This window comes from Nycticebus coucang, chromosome 15, assembly GCF_027406575.1.
Source record: "Nycticebus coucang isolate mNycCou1 chromosome 15, mNycCou1.pri, whole genome shotgun sequence".
NCBI classification, from domain to species: Eukaryota; Metazoa; Chordata; class Mammalia; order Primates; family Lorisidae; genus Nycticebus; species Nycticebus coucang.
The window spans coordinates 233,548-252,506 of record NC_069794.1 but is presented as its reverse complement, the minus strand read 5'-3'; the positions used below and the strand labels follow the sequence as shown (position 1 = coordinate 252,506).

At 47.2% G+C, this 18,959-nt stretch overlaps 1 protein-coding gene across 3 annotated transcripts in view; it reads right to left on the bottom strand.

Moving 5' to 3' along the window:
- Positions 1 to 18,959, bottom strand: part of RASA3 (RAS p21 protein activator 3) — a 114,162-nt gene that overhangs the window by 72,522 nt on the left and 22,681 nt on the right. For all 3 annotated transcript variants that reach the window (XM_053564135.1, XM_053564133.1, XM_053564136.1), the window contains exon 2: positions 7,952 to 8,069. In XM_053564135.1, the coding sequence (XP_053420110.1) occupies positions 7,952 to 8,069 (118 nt within the window). The remainder of the gene's footprint in view (positions 1 to 7,951; positions 8,070 to 18,959) is intronic.

Sequence of the window (18,959 nt, the reverse complement as noted above, 5' to 3'; positions counted from 1 at the left end):
AGAGCTGCTGGGAGACTGGAGGTGGAAGCTGGGAGGCAGGAGGCGGGAGGTGGGAGGTGGGGGGTGGGGTGGGAAGCAGACAGCTCCCGGGGCCAGGCAGGGACCATACAGGACAGGATGGGGACAAGACACCATCCTGGAGGGCTCTATGCATTCTCCCTATTAATTGCCCTTAACCTTTCCCCCTAAAGTTAGCACATATATCTCAGTACATTACTTTTCACAGTAAGTTGATTCATAATTACATTTCTGTGCAATTTTTTAAAATTTTTAAAATTTCCTTGTTTTACTCCCTGATGATATGAATTTTGTTTGCTTTAAAACAAAGATGGATTCATAGGAAAAAATGCTTTCTTTCATGTTAATTAAAAATAAGATATTGTTTTGTAAGAGTAAAAATCCATTGAGGAGGGGTTTACTTGGGGGGCTGTACCTAAACAATAATAGCACGCATCCTGGCTGCTGCATAGAATGTCAGGCCTGGCAGCTGAAACGTGACCCAGCAATTCCACCCCATGCTCAAAAGGGGTGCAGACAGTGCACCGAATGCTTGTGTTCACTCTATCACTGGTCACAACAGCCACAAGTGGAAACAACCCAAATAACCACCAATTGACAAACAGGCAAAAAAAATGTGCTCCATGCAGCAATAAAACAGTTTCAGCCTCAATAAAGAATGAGGTTCTGACTCCCACTGTGACACGGAAGGCCCCTGGATACAGTATGCAAATGCCAGGAGACAGACACAGGGCCATGTACTATGACGAGGTTATATGATGTGCCCAAGACAGGCAAGTTCGCAGAGGCACAGCTGCCCGGGCTAGACAGGTCCCGTGCAGGATATGGTGATGGGCAAAGGGCATAGATTTCTTCCTGGGGACATAAAAATGCTCAAGATTGTGGTGATGGCTGTTAAACTCTGTGACTGTACTAAAAGCCACTAAATTGCATGTTTTAAATGGGTGGACTGTATGGTATGTGAATTATATTTCAAGAAATCTATTTTTAAAAAACCAAAATTTAAAAATATACAAAAAAGTCAGAAAGTGAAATCTAGAATTAGTGTTCTAGGATACATTCTCCTTGAGTGGTTTTTTCCCCGTAAAGATACAGAGTACAATATTTAAATCTTATTTGTGTCTGTCTCCTGGCACCTGCATACTGCATATATTTAAAGTACACAAATTTTATTTATATAAGATACACAAAATATAAATATATTTGCAGTATAAATTGCATTAACATTTTACATATTAAATATATTATAAAATATGTTAAGTAAATATAGATACACATATTTAAAATGAAAGTGGCATTATATTACTCATCCTTTGGTCCTGCTGTGGGCCACTCTTCAAACAACCACCTGCAGTAACTCATGTGCCGGCCCACACCTGCTGTTTCAGCGCCTGACACTGACTGCAGCTGGGTCCCTTGCAGCATCAGATCAAGAGCAGAGCTGCACCAGTGCCAGAACACAGGGTCAACTACACGGTCAGCAACATGGCCATCCAACAATCCCAGTGGATGGCCTGGTGGAAAGACATGCACTGAGCTCAGGGTTTGGGGTGTGAAGCCATCGGCCCTCTGGAAAGTTTGGGCCAATTTATTATGCCCTACCACACTGAGTCTTATTAATGCTTTTAAACTTAGCTAACTGATGGCCAAAAATCTGCTTTCATTTGAAATGTTCAAATCATTGGTGAAGTTGAACATCATATTCTTATAAGCAGTTTTAAATTTCATTTTCTCTTGAAATTATCTTGGTCTATTTTCTATTAGAATACACATCTTTTCACATTTTTTCCTTGCTCAGGATATTAACCACTGGGAACTTTTGAACTAGTGTTGCAAATTCAGAGAGAAATGATCAATTCACATTGGTGCATCTTTTATGTGGTGATAACCCATAGGTGTATCTTTTAAAACTAAAACACCACAAATGTGTTAAGAGCTTTGTTATCAGCAGTTAAGCTGGACGCATGATCCCAATGCTGCAGTGAGCTCCACCATAGGTACTGACGTGAGTGGCAGGAGTGGAGGCCACGGATCTCATGTGGGGACCAGCACAGGCCCTGGAGGTCCTGAAGAGTCTAAGGAAGCAGCGATGTGTTGGGGGGCGGGGGCGGGGGGGCGGTGTCTCACTGTCTGTCAGCCCCAGGGCAGAGGCAGAATGACTAGATGCAGCCCCAGGCCACAGAGATAAGCCTGTGTTCTCTGAGGAAGACCTGCCCCTCCTTCCATCCACAGGGGGTCTGTGGTGAGTTTCCCAGCAGCAAAGCTGAAAGCACATTTGCAAAAGAAAAGCAGAACTCGGTGAACTAGAGGATGTCCTTCCACCCACTCCTCCACCTGTGCCCCTGCAGACCATCTCCTTCTGATGAGGGCCCCTCCCATCAGCAGCTTAACCCCAGGCTGTTTTTGGCCTTGTCTCAGGCCAGAGGCATGCGAGACGCCCCACCAGGCCCCCATGTGCAGCCTTAGGGGTCCAGACTCTCTTCCCACCTAAAAGGAAAGCGCTGCCTAAAGGGGCTGGCTAGCCTTAAAACTGCTGTTGGCACGAGGGAGTGGATGGGCAGCATCTGCCTCTCAAGTCTGAGTAATTACTGCAAGAAGCTCAAAAGAAGGGAAAAGAGAAAAAGCCTCCTGTAGAAGACCGAGCTGTTCTTCACATAGCAGCTGCAACAAAGGGAAGCCGTCTGAATTGAATTCCTCTTCCTCCTCCAGACCCCAGCAGACAGCACGGCCTCTCCTTCCTGAAATCACTTCCGGCATCTGCGGCAACCACACCGCGTGACTGTGAGAAAGCAGAAGAGTCCAGGGGGAGTTGCCAGGCAATTCCCAGGCTTGGCAGACAAGCCAGGCACATCTGCCTGTGAGGGTGCCTGATCCCAGCGGCCACCTTCATTGAGCGCTAACCCCCACAAGTCTCCACAGAAGCCACTGTGCCAAGAGAAAGGCCCTTCCATCATGAAAGGGCAGGGCAGAGCCCAGCTCACACAGGACGCTGTCACTTTAGGTAAGGGCAACAGGAAGCTGTGCACATGCAAGGCGGGTGTTTTTTGGAAACACGGCAAAGAGTGGGTCTTCAAAGCTCTCAGTGAGACAGTCAGGCTAAGGGTGGGAGACTCAGGGCCTCTAGGCAATAGCACCAGTAGTGAGAGAGATCCATAGGGCACCACCCAGAGGGAGGCCTGGGCTTGAGCCCTCTCCACCCTCCACACCCACATTCCCAAAGAAATCTCTATCACACTGGCCACACTGGCTCCACAGAACCTAAAGCAGCAAGCATCTGCAGGAGGGGACACGAGGCAGATGTGGTCGAGATGTCTTGAACTCCAAAACTTTGCACTAGGCCCTGACAGAGAGGGTCATCAGGAAGAGTCTCCTGCTCCCTCCCCATGGCTTCCTGAGGAGAGCAGTAGAATGGGGGAGTGAGAAGTGGGTTTGGCTCCTCTGCCCCTCCCAGTACCCTCAGCTCAGCCCCACCACCTACAATGGACTACCCACATGGTCTCTCCACTCAGAGCACCCCAGGACTCAAGGAGGATGGAGCCCCCAATCCAGATCACCCCAGGGCTCAGAGAGGATATGTATGGAATGTTCAGGTTCATACCGAGGTCCCCACTTGTGTCAAACAGATTTTTTTTAAGCTTTGACTTGAGAAATTAGAGAGAAAAGTCAATGTTCAGAGGGAAAATATTACTCCCAGTAAGTCTCCTTATTTCCAAGTCTTGTTCCCTCAGTCAGCAGCTGGACTTTATTAACCGCATCTGAGGGAAGGAACGGTCTGTCTCCAAGCCACGGACTTCCTTCTGCCCCGTTCTGTTTCCAACCCCTTCTGAACAACTTTGGAACTGTTGAGGTCTTTCCTGGTTTAGTCATTTCTACCACACAAAAGCACTATTTTCTGAGCAATTTACATCTTTCAGTAAGAACAGAAAGAAACTTTCATGTCTTTGACCAAACTACTCCTTCCACACACCAAATGCAAAGTTCTTCACTCAGTTTGTCTTTGTTCCTTTAGTTATTAGCTTTTCATTTATAAGAAAAGAAACATATAAGAAACATAACAGGGTGGCGCCTGTGGCTCAGTGAGTAGGGCGCCGGCCCCATATACTGAGGGGCCGGCCCCAGACAAACTGCAACAAAAAATAGTCGGGCGTTGTGGTGGGTGCCTGTAGTCCCAGCTACTCAGGAGGCTAAAGCAAGAGAATCGCTTAAGCCCAAAAGCTGGAGGTTGCTGTGAGATGTGACGCCATGGCACTATACCAAGGGTGACAAAGTGAGACTCTGTCTCTTAAAAAAAGAGAGAGAGAGACATAGCAAACAGAAGAACAAAAAACCTCTCATAATTCCACTGCTCAGAAATAATCACACAGTGACATTTTTCTATAAATTCTAGACCATTTTTGGAGCAATCACAGTTTTTTAAACAAAAGGAAGTTTCCTACAAACAGCTCTGTAACTTAACACATAACCAAACTCTTAAGAGCTGGTGCTGTGGAGGTTAGCAGCACGTGGGTAGAGAGGCAAAGAAACCAGCCACCCCTGTGCCATGCCAGGAGGCCCCTTCCCCTCCAGATGAGGGTGCAGACAGAGGAGAGGCAGTGGGGGCATCAGTGTAGGGGGGAGGGGGCAGCGTCTCCCTGTGGGAAGGGATCTCAGCCAAGGCAGCCAGGTGGTCAAGACTTGGCTCCCCACGGACCCAGGATCTTAGGGAAAGTTAGGCCTTACCACCCGGTAGAGGGAAGGGCATCCCACTTCCTCCTTTGCATGAGAGGAGATACTGACTTAACTGGACGGACCAGAGCTCTGAAGCTGTGTGGAGTTTATAGCAGCCATATACTCCTCTCCTTTGGTGAGGTGGCAACTCCTCTGGCACGACCTTCCCTTGCTTTCTAACTGCTCCTCTTAGGTCAGAGGTGCTGGGACCACCCCTCCCAGGAAGGGCCCAGGGTGCTTTCTAGCAGATTCTGTACACAGGGCAGGAAGCTGCTTCCTGAGTCCCCAGCCCTGCCAATGTAACTTCATGAAGCCTTTTAGTTTAAATAAATAAGCAAACAAATAATGGATTCCCACTTAAATGAGTGAAAACTATTGCTCTAAAAAGTTAGGTGTGTGAACAAAGTTCACTTTCAACATCAGGAAAATATTTTCCCGAGTAGAATGGAAACTTAGGCCAAAATCACTTTCTTAGAGAAGGGACGAGGTGAGGGCTGTTCTCCCAAACATGAGTACCAATGAACTCTTAAAATTAACCCTGTGACAGATGCTGCTCTGGACCTCCCTATGTCAAAACACAGAAAGTGGAGAGGGGAGGAGAGCATGCCAGAGCCTGGTCTGATCCCAGAGATGACCTCGGTTGAGGAGAAGCAGGAAGCAAGAGGCCTGCCCTATCTCCTCTCTCAGCTTCATGCTGAGTCATAGACAACATTGAGCAATAGGAACAGACTCAGCCAGAGGAGGGTAGAAGGGTTGGGGCAGAGGCTCCAGCCAGCGGCCAGAGAGTCCGGGAGGAGGGCCAGCCGTCTGCCAGGCTGCAGATCCCACCGCCAGAGAACACCCAGTGGGCTCTTTTGGATTCAGAGATGCAGGTGTGGGCTTTGCTGTTTTCTACAGGGTCTTTGCCAAATGAATGAGCAGATCTTAAAGGCGATGATGACCCTGGAGGAAGCATGGCAGGAGATGAGACACACAATCCACTCCAGGGTGATGCCCCAGAGCGGGGTACAGCAATCACTTCCTTTGTGGCAATAGCTAAACTCTGGGGAGTGGTAGAGAATGGCCCCACCTGACACCTGCCTCTCTGGCTAGATGTTGACCACATCAGTGTACGTGTGCCATCAAGGCTTCTGGACCACAGATGTTGTGTGGATTTTGGCTGCAAACTCAAGAGAGAGCCAGCCTTGGTCTTAAGTATTCAGCACCAGTGGAAATAGCAATTTTTTGCTGACCTCTTCTATGGGACGGGTTTACTTACTTTCTGCCCTCACCCTACAGGGCAGAGATACCAAGCAAGGACCAGTGTGAATATGGCTCTTTGCCTCAACACTAGGGCACACATGCACCTGTATTCTTTAAACTCTTGAGACTATTTTGCATGAGTTTGTCTCCTTTACTCAACTTCCTGTAGACAGCCCCTCAGATAAGCACTCAGTAAACTGAATAATCATGGAACTCATGAATAAATCAATAAACAGAAATAACTAAGCTTACTAAGCCGTCTGTGGGAGTTTCAGCCAGTGGCCTCCAGTGCAGACAGTTGCCCTGCAGCACAACAGCCACCCTTCCTGCCTTGGTGCTTCGAGGCCCAGAACCTCCAATTCCACTTATGAACATATGAAATGCCCAGATGACTGTGGGGATCTGGAAAGGAGCCCCCAGAACAGGTGCCCCATACACATGTACACCCCAAAGGTCTGGGGGCCCCGCCTCACAGAGACAGTCAGGAATGCTCCAGCAGCAGACCCCAAAACAGAAGAGGCCGCACTGAGATGAAGCTTAAGTTGCCCTGAGGCTCAAGACACCTCCCAGCCATCTGCATCCCAGCTGTTCTCATAGGCGACCCCACAAGACACTCCTGCAAAGCCAGGCTGGACAATGGCAATACTCCTCGGCCTTTAATTCTTATTGACAAATTATTTCAAAGAACCTGTAGGGTGTATTAAAATAACATAAACAACTTCGCTTGTTAGGCCTTAGGAGAAGCTTCCAAATGAGTAAGAGACCATTGTCAGCCACCATGCAGAATGAGTATAGTCTCAACCTCTCTTGGGGGCAGGAGAGACTCTAATTCATTAAGTCATCAGAATGTGTGGTTTGGGCCAGGTGGTGGCTCAAGCCTGTAATCCCAGCACTTTGGGAGGCTGAGGTGAAGGACAGCTTGAGCCCAGGAGTTGGAGGTTCTAGTGAGCTGTGATTGCACTACTGCAGTCCAGCCTGATGATAGAGCAAGCCCCTGTCTCTTAAAAAAAAAGAAAAAAACAAAACAAAACACTAGAATGTGTTTTTGTTGCCTCTTAGAAGTGGCAATATGCAAGGATATAATTCATCTGCTAAAAATGTTCTCAAAATCAAAATAGCTGTTTTGATGAAACCACACAGCCCATAATTCTAAACCCGAAGGTGGAGTCACCAGCTGCACAGAGATGTCTTCTTTGATCCCTAAGCCACTACACTGTAAACACCATGCAGGATGCCAGCCCCACCCTGCCAGCCTCCTGCAGATGACAAGCCACTAACCCCACCCTCCCGCCTCCTGACACACTCTCCAGGGCGCTGTCTCCGTCTAGATGCCTCACAGTTCTCTTTGGCTCCTCTCTTCCCATCCCTCCAGGGAGCTATCGCTTCCCCTCCCTGTGTGGCTGAGCCCTGCGCCCCATCCAGTGTGCAATGCCAGTGCCACTCAGAGCGTGGCCAGCATAGCCGCATCTCCCAGCGCTTACTAGAAAAGCCAGTTCCATCCCAGACATCCTGAGCTCAGCATCATGCCACAACCCAAAGGGGAGAAGCACTGACATCTGTAAAGTTGACCATTTTAAGACCTATACATGTTGATTTTTCTTGGCTGGCTCCTAAAGTATACCAGTAAGGTCTCTTCCCCTGGTTCCCTGGACTTCTATGTATGCCTCTTCAGAAAGTATGAAGGATGGTTTCTAAACAGGCTTTCCTTCACGTATACTCTTGTTCCCAGCCATCTCTAGCTGAGAGGCACATGCATCTTGAAAGCCAGTGGCAGGACACCCCTGCTTAGTCCTGGGTGTCAGGAGCAATTAATGAGGACACAGCTTCAATGTTAACTGCCCTAAAAAGCCTGAGCCTTTGCATTTCTCAGTCCTTGCTCAGAGTAAGCAACATGAAAAAACGGCACAATGACCCAAGTATTCTGGGTATTCTCCACACAGAAGAAGAAAATGTTACAGATCAAACAAGCGATGGAGGACATTACCAGAGTGACTTTTCCACGATTTTGGTCCTGAAAACCTCTTCCTGGTCCAGGTTCACTGTGCAGTAGCAATCTCTCATTTTGTTTGGCCCCGGGTAGGAGGGAAGGTTTTTGGCTTCACCTAAAAAGTAAAGGTAACACACATCATCCACTCAGCATGGAAATGCTGGGTCTACCTTCTGCTCACAGATTTCCAAATAAGATTCAGGTTATAGATACGCTCTCACTAGTGCTACACACAAATGTTATCTGGCTACTAAAGATTAATGAATAATTTTCTGAAAAACAAAGTAGAGAAGATGTGTAAGATATAAACAGGGATTGCAATGTTACTACGTGAAGTAGCCGTAACATCACCCTCACCCACCACCCCATGACACCTCCTGGTAGGGACTCTGCTTCTTCACACCTCCCAGCAGGGCCCCTCAAAGCCTTCTGCAATTTTAGGTAAAGAAGAAGAAGCTGCAGAAAACTACAGTAAGGACATAGTGGAAGCCCTTAGAATTTAAGGACTCTGAAAGCCTAAAGAAGAGGCGAATTTAAGTAAAACCTGCTCTCCCTGAGGGCAGGGAGGTGGCCTCATGGATCCCCATGCGAGACACCAGGGCACACAGAGAGAAAGATGAGGAGTCCATAGTGCCCCTGTGGGCAGCAACCCAGCACAGCCTTTAGATGCATCACAGCCTCCAGGACACCCTAGCTTGGGCATCTGCATCAAGAGGCTCAATACACAGCTTCCCATCTGAAGTGCAAACTCACAGCTTTCAGTACCTTCTGGAGCTGGGCAACCACCCTGATGTCAAAGCATGTCTCTGAGAGGGCCCCACCACACCACCAGCCACTATCCCCCAGCCGCAACCACTGATCTGCTTTTTGTCTCTGTGACCCGCCTGGTCACGACACATGGCCTTGAGAGACTTCTGTCACCAAGCACGATGTTTACAAGGTTCATTGTGTAGCAGCTTGAATCAGCGCTCTCCTTCCTCTGCGACTGCTGGCCGTGTGTGAATGCTGTACCCGTGGTGGTGCATCCCTGGTCAGCACACAGCACCTGCTGTTTCCAGCTTTCAGTCACTAAGAACAGCGCTGCTATGAGTGCTTACTGACAAGCATTGGAACCTCCAGAACCTGCAGCTGCCACCACCAGTGGCGCTGGTCCCGCCAACACTTTGCCTGCCTTGTTGACTGTATGTACCTTTGCTGTGAGCAGAGAACTATCTGCCTTTTTTTTTTTATGATGACAAAATAAGGGGGAAATCATTGTGGCAACAAGCTTAGACAGTTAATATTTTTGGCAAAAGACCAGGCAGATAAAGAAACCATCTCAGAAGAGAACAGGCCACTCCCTGCAGAGCAAGGAACACACCCACTCCTGTCACAGGGTCTGCACTCATACACGAAAGCACCTGATGCAACCCAGCCCAGACATCTCTGCTGCTTCCTCCAATTTCACCAGGGCTGGCCCAACCCTCAGGTGAGAGAAAGCACTAGGGAAGATTGGAGAGGTTCTGGGGCCCTGACCCACAGTTCTGCAGCAGGCCCTCATGTAGGCAGGGAAGGGTGGGAACAGCCTATTTTTGTAGGTTTCCCTACACAATGCTTTTTATATATAGACATGTATGTGTTTTTATGCTAGTATTACCGTTCATTAGCATAAGAAATGCATGGTGCTATGCCAGTGCCAGCAATAGTAGTCCAAGATTCCCAGCTCTCTAGAGATAACCACAGCCACTGATTTCTGTTTCTTAGCTTGTCAAGTAAGTAGTGCAACTTTAAATAACAGCCTCACTGCTATTTCTTGGTTTATCGACTTAAAATCTGCTATGAAAGATGAAGGGCTTGAGACCACACAGGTCTCTCACCTCCCCTGCCCTGTTTCTGTTGTTGCAGTATATTGACACTGCCAGGGATTTAATGTTTTCATTCTGTTCTATAGTTGTCTTTCTTTTTTTTTTTTTGAGACAGAGCCTCAAGCTGCCGCCCTGGGTAGAGTGCGGTGGCATAATAGCTCACAGCAACCTCAAACTCCTGGACTCAAGCGATTCTCCTGCCTCCACCTCCCAAGCCAAGTAGCTGGGACTATAGGCACCCACCACAATGCCCGGCTAATTTTTTGGGGGGGGTGGGGGTTGTAGCTGTCATTGTTGTTTTGGCGGCCCGGGCTATTTTCGAACCCGCCAGCTCAGGTGTATGTGGCTGGCGCCTTAGCCGCTTGAGCCACAGGCGCTGAGCCGTCTTTCCTATTTTTTTTAACATGATTCTAAATACTTTAACCTCACAAAATGCTATTTGTAACAATATGACTATGAAAGTGCTCTCTGCAGAGCCCAGTGTCCTGAGGGGCCCAGGCAGCAGAGACTCAAAGGAGGTTCCCGGGCACCTCATAGCTCCATGTTCTGGGCCTCACTCTAGTCACCTGCACCCCCACGTGTTCTGCCACAGCTTGTCTCTCTGGCAGGAGCCCCTCCAGGGCAAGGGCAGGGGTTGACTTGAGAGTTTGACAAAGTATAAATTCAGGTTTCAAGGTGACTTCCTACCTTCCCTTCTATGGCACCATTCTGTTTGTAAGAGTTCTTTAAACCCGTGTATGTGGTCCATGTTTCAGAAAGCTTGAGCATGTATGATAAAAGCCACCCCCTCCCCCAGCAATTCCCCTTCCACAGGCAGCAAACAGCTACCTGTGCCTCCCTAGAGATGTTTGGGCAAATATATTCCTGTCTTCCTTTTCACATACACGGTAGCTACACTAGTCCAACTGTTGCTTCTTACATTGATGTGACTTCAGAATACATGCTGACATCATCAGTGCATCGAGAGCGTATGATGCTGCCGCAGATCCATCCCTGAAGGATTCTGTCTTTTGCCCTCATTGAGAACACTGCACCATACAGGTGCAGCTTCTGTATGATCAAAAATGAATTCCTAGAATTAGAATTTCTGGCACAAAGGGCAATTTGTAATTTCCATACAAGTTTATCATATTGCCAAACTGCTCCCCAGAGTAGCAAGTTACATTCTGGCCACAGCGTTTGAAATGTTTTCCCACACCCTTGCTTGTCCTGGGCTACTGAAATTGTGGATCTTTGCCAATCTAATAGATGGAAAATGGTATGTTTGCATTTTTTACAGTCCATTTCTTACCAAGAGTTCTTCTTGAAGGAACCCGATTTAATTTTATGCTGCCACCACCCACCCCCCAGACAGGGGGAAGGTCCCAGCAGCCCTGCCAGGAGCTCAACACACTGCTCCCACGGAATCCAAAAAAACACAGTTATGGGGGCAGAAATCATCTCTGTTGTCAAAATTCTGACCTTCCGGGCAGCGCCTGTGGCTCAGTCGGTGGGGCGCCGGCCCCATATACCGAAGGTGGCAGGTTCAAACCCGGCCCCGGCCAAACTGCAACCAAAAAATAGCTGGGCGTTGTGGCGGCCGCCTGTAGTCCCAGCTACTCGGGAGGCTGAGGCAAGAGAATCGCTTAAGCCCAGGAGTTGGAGGTTGCTGTGAGCTGCGTGAGGCCACGGCACTCTACCGAGGGCCATAAAGTGAGACTCTGTCTCTACAAAAAAAAAAAAAAAAAAAAAATTCTGACCTTCCCAGTAGTGTCTGAAGCCACCATTTCTGACTAGCCCTAAAATATCCAGCCATAGTTGGGCCCCATCCTACCTCAGCAGGGACCCCGGTGCCTCCCTAGGAGAGCCCCTCCCAGCAAGAAGGCAGTGACTGAAGTTGTGACCAATTTAAGACCTGGTTGTTCCCACAGAGTTCAGAATTTACAGTAATATTACTTAGGAATCAAGAAAGAAAGGCAATCTGGAAAATACAGAATCTGTGAAAAGTCACTCTGGGCCCACCTGCTGCCAGTCCACAGCCTGGACTAACTGGGCCGAGGACTCCTGCTCCCAATACCTGGAGAGAGGAAACCTCCTCCTCCGGGAACTGGGTTTGTAAGAACCAGCACTCTTCACTCTGTGCCTTTCTGCCCTCTGCATTTGAGTACTATTAATATTTGCTTCTCTTTTTCCCACAGCACTCTTTGCAAGAGGCCTGGCTTAAATTTGGGAAAGAAAATTTCTTGGATATTAACAAAAACCATGTTTTGTCTCAGAAACTGACCTTCATATGCCTACTACAAAACATCAATTCTAGAAAGATTTCATCTCGTTCAGGGGGGGAAGTTGCCTAAATACTTCTAGATATGCCCAAAATGTCCCAGGTCCATGACTGGGGTAAAGCTCTCATGTGGACTTAGATGTTTTTCATATTTCATATTCCATTCTGACCAAAGTTTGAACTTTTCATAATATAATTTATTATCTTGCAGTTGGCTAATTATACCATAGGCCCAGTTTTTCAAGCAGGTCACATTTTCAGCCAGAGTTGTCTAAGACTTCCCCGGGGGTCTCCCCAAGAGCAAAAGAAGTGGTAGTGTGGTCAGCTTGATGGGAAGCCTCCATAGGCCGCACGTGACATCTGTGAACATGAATGCAAGACCCATGCTATTATTGCAGCTCTGTTAGAAGGCCAAGGCCTTGAAGCCCCCTCTCATTTACAGGAAGCAGATAAGCCACCCCCTTGTTACAAACCACCAAAATCCCTTTTATTTGCTTCACTTTTAGCAGTCAGAAGGGTGGGAACAGGCAGAGAGAGCAAAGAAGAGTCCAGTCACCCCAACCACAGCCAAGCCCAGATGGGCTCTGGCCTAGAAGTGGCCCCTGAGCACAGCAGCTCCAACCCTTCCTCATTCAGAGTGGCCCCCACCTGCACAGTCAGCTGACTCCTCTTCTCTGCTCTGGACAACAGCCAGGAAGGCAGTCCCTCCACCCCTGACAGACACTGACACTCCTGAGGTCTTAACAAAGAATTCTGGCGATACCCAGACTAAGTAAAGAGATCACCAACAGGATGGGGGAAAAATATCTGCAAATTACATATCTGATAAGAGTCCAGTATCCAGAAAACATACAAGGCTCTTACAATTCAACAACAAAAAGACAAATAATCCAATTTTAAAATGACCAAAAGACCTGAATAGACATTTCTCCAAAGACTATAAACTGGCCAAGTGCAGTGACTCACCCCTGTAATCCTAACACTCTGGGTGGCAGAGAAGAGTAGAAAGCCTGAGCTCAGGAGTTTGAGACCAGAGCAAGACCTCATCTCTAAAAAGTAGCCAGGCGTTGTGGCAGGTGCCTATACTCCCTGCTATTTGGGAGGCTGAGGCAAGAAGATCATTTGAGCCCAAGAGTTGGAGGTTGCTGTGAGCTACTAGGATGGCATAGCACTCTAACAAGGGCAATAAAGTAGGACTCTTCTCAAAAAAAAAAAAAAAAAGACGAAGAAGAAGAATATAAACTGACAACATTTCTAATCATTAGAAAAATGCAAATTAAAACCACAATGGGATACTACTTCACACCCACAAGGATAGCTATAATTTAAAAGGAAAATAACAAGCGCTGGCAAGTGTATGGAGAAATTGGAACCCCCAAGTACTGCAGACAGAATTGTAAAATGGTGCAGCCACAGTGGAAAACAGTCTGGTGGCTTTGGTTAAACATAGATGGCTTTGGGCATTTCAACAATGTTAACCTTCCAATCCATGAGTTTAAGATAGCTTTCCGGGCAGCGCCTATGGCTCAGTGAGTAGGGTGCCGGCCCCATATACCGAGGGTGGTGAGTTCAAACCCAGCCCCAGCCAAACTGCAACAACAAAAAAATAGCCGGGCATTGTGGCGGGCACCTGTGGTCCCAGCTGCTCAGGAGGCTGAGGAAGAGAATCACATAAGCCCAAGAGCTGGAGGTTGCTGTGAGCCGTGTGACGCCACAGCACTCTACCGAGGGCAGTAAAGTGAAACTCTGTCTCTACAAAAAAAAAAAAGATAGCTTTCCCCTTTTTTTTTTGTTTCCTTTCCAATTTCTTTCATCAGTGTTTTATAGTTTTCCTGTAGCAATCTTTCGTTTCTTTGGTTAAATTTATTCCTAGGTACTTTTTGTAACTATTGTAAATGAGATTGCTTTCTAATTTCTTGTTCAGGTCGATCGCTGTTAGCATAAAGAAACGCTACCGACTTTTGTATGTTGACTTTGTGTCCTGCAACTTTACTGAATTTGCTTATCAGTTCTAAAACTCTTCAAGCTTTTCTAAACATAAAATCATGTTATTTGCAAACAACGATAATTTGTCTTCTTTCTTTCCCATTTGCTTGCCCTTTTTTCCTCTCACCTAATTGCTCTGAGTAGAACTCACGAAACCATGTTGAATAAAAGTGGTTAAAGAGGCATCTTTGTCTTGATCCAGATCTTAGTGGAAAGGCTTTCAATTTTTCCCCACTCAGTATGTGATATTAGCTGTGGGTCTGTCATATATGAACTTTATCATTTTGAGGAATGTTTCTTCTATACCCAATTTTTGAGAGTTTTTATCTTTCAGTCTTCTTACTAAAGATATAAGTGGTTTACACATCCTGATTATGGTATTGGTATAACAATCACACTAGCTCCACCACCACCCCTTTTTTTTTTTTTGGTTTGAAGAACAAACTCCTGTTGCATTTCTTATAGGACAAATCTGATTAATTCCCTCAGCTTTTGTTTGACTAGTATTTTTGAAAGTATTTATCTTACCTCCATTTCTAAAAGATAGCTTTGCTGGGTACAGTATTTTTTTAGCACTCTGAACATAGCACCTCACTCCCTCCTACCTGTGAGGCTCCCGCTGAGATGTACCTCTGTTGCTGGGCATATGGTCTCATGATCGTCTGTCTTTGATTTCTGAGAGTTTGATTTTAATGCATCTTAGGGTGTTGGGGTTCACTGTGGACCCGGACCTGAGTTGGAATGTCAACAGGGGAGATGATGCTGGGGGAAGGATCATGAGACCTTATATGAATTTAATATATAAAGTCTGAGAGCCTGGAGAGGCATACATTAACTAGCACACCACGTGGCAGACTGAATCAGTGTAGCGACTTTCTGACTTCTCAGGAATCTTTTATTGATCTCTAACATAAAACATATATGCAAAATGCAAAATTGCCAAAAGACAGAGTTAAAAGAATCCCAAGTCCCCAGGAAGATTGGATAGAGGGAAAGGCAGGGGAAATGGGAAGACAGGGACTATAGGGTAGGAGGTTGCTGAAAAATGACCAGCCCATAATGCATTTAGAAAGGGGGAGGGGAGGGCAGTGCCTGTGGCTCAACAGAGTAAGGCGCCAGCCCCATATGCCACAGGTGGCGGGTTCGAACCCAGCCCCAGCCAAAAAAAAAAGAAAAAAAGAAAGAAAGAGAGAAAGGGGGGAGGGAAAACCAGTTTCATTCCCACAGGGCAAGCAAGCCAGATTCCCTAACTTAACTTCTCATCAAGAGCTCAAAGGATTTAGCCCAGCCAGAGGGCTTATCCATTCCCACCTGCTGACCCTCAATGCACAGGGATGGTCTTAAGGACTCTCCCCTGTCTGGGGCCTCTTTGCTCCTTCCATCTTTGGTGGTCTCGATGAGTCCCCAGGGATGGTGGGTCTGGGCACCTTCCCCTGGATTGAGGAGAGGCTCCCCACTGAGAGATCAGCCTATCTACCTCCCATATTATTCTTATTTGGGTTGAATCTGATTGGTGACCTTTGACATTGCTACACCTGGATAATTATATCTTTCTCCAGGCTTGGAAAGTTTTCTGTCATTAGTGCCTTGAATAAGCTTTCTATCTTTTTGTCTTTCCCAGTTCTCTCTTTAATAACCTGAATATTTACTCTTTTAATGATGTCCTACGGATCTTGTTAGCTTTCTTCATTTATTTTCATTGTTTTTTTCTCCTCTATGTATTTTAAAATACTTTTATCTTTAAGCTCACTGATTTTTCTGCTTGATCAATTCTACTGTGGATGCTTCTTCTTGCATTTTTCATTTTCTTCATCGTATTTTTTAACTCCAGGATCTGTTTGTTTTTCTTATCATTTCAATGTGTATATTAAACTTCACTGATAAATTTCTGAGTTGATTCTCTGTGTTTATTCAAGTTTGTTGAGTTTCCTTAAGGCAGCCATTTGAATTTTTTGAGAGATCACACATCTCCATCATGTGATACCTGTTTTGTCCATTTGCTGAGGTTATATTTCCTCCAGTGTTCCTCACACTTGTGCATAAAATGATATCTAAACCTCAAGGTTCCTCCAAAGAAACCTTTAAATGTGGATGGGTGCAGAGTGCTTGTTGTTGGTGGCAATAACCCTAACCCTGACCCCTGCACTTGAGGTGGCTGACCAACCCTGAGAGGTGGGTCTCTCAGAGTCAGGGCCTTGGTCTGAGCCCCTCCTGCTATACCCGCTGGGCCAGTTGAGGAACAGGCTCAGACAAGCCCAGAGTGACCAGGCACTGGGTACTCACCCCCGCAAGAGTGAGGCTGGTGATGCTATGGCCAGTGGCCCCACTGAAGCAGCCTGGACCCATGGGAGACACTGGCCACTGTGCTGTCTCTGAGGTGGTTGTGATCCCTGGTGCATTTGGTATAAAGAGGTCAACTGAGGCCACTCTGTGCAGCAACAGGAGTGCAGTGTCTCACAAGCCATCATGGATGTGTGCTTGTTTCCTGACTTCTTGTGGAGTAGGACATCCAGGAGGTGGCCATAATGGTGGCTTTGGTGCAGGGAACAACAGCTGTAGCCATCTAGGGTATCTTGGAGGAACACTTTGGGGGCAGTTCTTGTCCTTTCAGAGCACAAGGGTCTGGAGAGCTGAAGCACCAACAGAGCAAAGGCCCCAGACAGCCTCCATCGCAGACTTCATTGCAGATTCCATGGCAGATCACACGGTGCTCCATAGGATGTGCAGAGCCCTGGGCAGAACCTTGGTGGGGGCAACAGGCAACCACAGCCAGAGCTCAAGTACTCTCCAATGAAAGCCAACCTCCCAATGGGCCCCAGTGCCCAGGGACATCAGGCTAGCACACAGTCTGCTTCTACAGGACACTCTCTCATACCACCAGCACAGACCCCCCACCCCCTGCCAAGAGACCACAGCCAATGCTCCTGCAGTCCATTCCAGCAAACCCCCCAGCCAGCACATTCACAGGCAGCCTTGGGCCCTACCTGGCAGACCAGCACAAACATAATCTGCAATCAACTATCCCCTGCAGAGAACCACAACCAAGACCCTTCCCTGGCCTGAGATGCAATGTCTCATTGGCAATTTCAGAACAGGAGGAAACAGCATATAAAGCTTCCTTGGTGATGGCCTAGAACCAGACAGCCTGAGAGGGACCTCAGGCTCAGTGAGACAGCTGGGTGACCTCTGGTCCCGGGGATGTACCTCCACCTGCCCACCCTGACGTCACAGGTGTCGGTAATTCCACAGCTTGGTAAGAATGGAATTGGCCACCAGTGTCATCCAGCCTCCACATGGGGCCATGAGCACATGCTTCAATCCACCTGCCCTAGAAACCGTGGAGATGGAGACCACATCCTGTGACCCATGGGGCAGACAGTCCCTAGCACAATCCTCCTCTCGTTAGTGCCACCTCAAGAACAATGCAAAGGGCAGGTCATAGACTGGAAGACAACCTGGGCAAGCCTGCCTAGCTCCTGTCCTCCCATGGGATCCAGCCTCATTGCCAGCAGCCACTTACCATCTGAGACACCTTGGCACTTGGCAGGACTCAGCTGCTCAGTCACTAGCCAGCCAAGCAGAGGCCAACTCTGCACAGCTGAGCTCTGGGGGACAGAGGCAGCTCCACCAGTGCAAGCACCAAAGCCCTTTACTCCTGACTCACCTGAGCTTTGAGAGGTGGCCCAGGGACTGGGAGAAGGGAGCAGTGCCTGGAAGTCCCCACCTGCCCCCACCCTGAGAAGGCCACTGGCACGTCAGGGGCCAAGGCTGAGGCACAGAAACTTACCCCTACCATGTCCCCCAACCCAAAGCTGGACAATGCACTGATGGCAGGCAGGGTGACAGGTAGGTTTCTGTCCCCTTCTCATGCCTGACTATGACACCATATTTGAGATTCCTTCTCAATATCTTAAAGATACTTTTAAGAGGACACAAGGAGATCAATACATTCTAGTGACCTAAGAAAATAATCTGTAAAACTAAGTTTATGAAAGATCAGGGTTTACTTAGGTAACATATGAGGGAAAGGAACAATTGCATGTACAAACATGAGAGATTCCAACACATCCAATGCCTCCCACCAAGCTGGGCTCAGACATGGGACGTGGACAGGACAGCCCGACCCCTCAAAGCCAGGATCCATCCTCTGACTCTACAGTGCAACAGAGGAAAGGGAAGAGCCAGGGAGCCAGGTGGTAAGAAAACCAGGGCCACCCGACAGGCAGGTGCGGCAGGGTGGAACAGGCCTGATGAAAAACTTTCAGCAACATGAGAAAGGGATGGAATGCACTTTTGAGGACAGTACATGTATGTTTGTATGTGCATTCATCACTGAGTAAGTGTGCACCGGGACCACTCGACTCCACTGGGAGAGGTGAGAACAGAGAGGGGCAGATCAGCAGAGATACCCTTAGTGCAGACAACGTAAGTCTTTCAGTGGCAGGGGTAGGGTAGTGTGGTGGTGGAACTTTTTTTCTCATTCTTGAAGACTTATAACTAGCTTTTCCAAAATTTCTACAAACATGCATTATGTTTATAATTAAACAGTAATGCTTACAAATGTAATAGCATCTGAGGTTCATTTAATTTATTTTAAATGAAAATGTTAGATCTAATTTCTGTTTTGCCAACAATTCCTTCCTTTTTTTATTAAATACTGACAGGCAACTCATTATGCATATAACAAAGGCATTTTTTGCCAATTAAGTTTAAATGTAAAATGAAAATGAAACAGTGTAATTTAGAACTTCATGAATAAATGCCTGTTTTATTTAGTTTAAATTCAGAAATTAACTCACAAATTCCATTTAGATTGGACGCTTCTCTCTCCAGAGTAAGTGCTCAATATCTATGTATCTGTTGAATTGACTGCTATAGTTATTTCACTAATTAACTGCTGTTTAACTCCCAAACC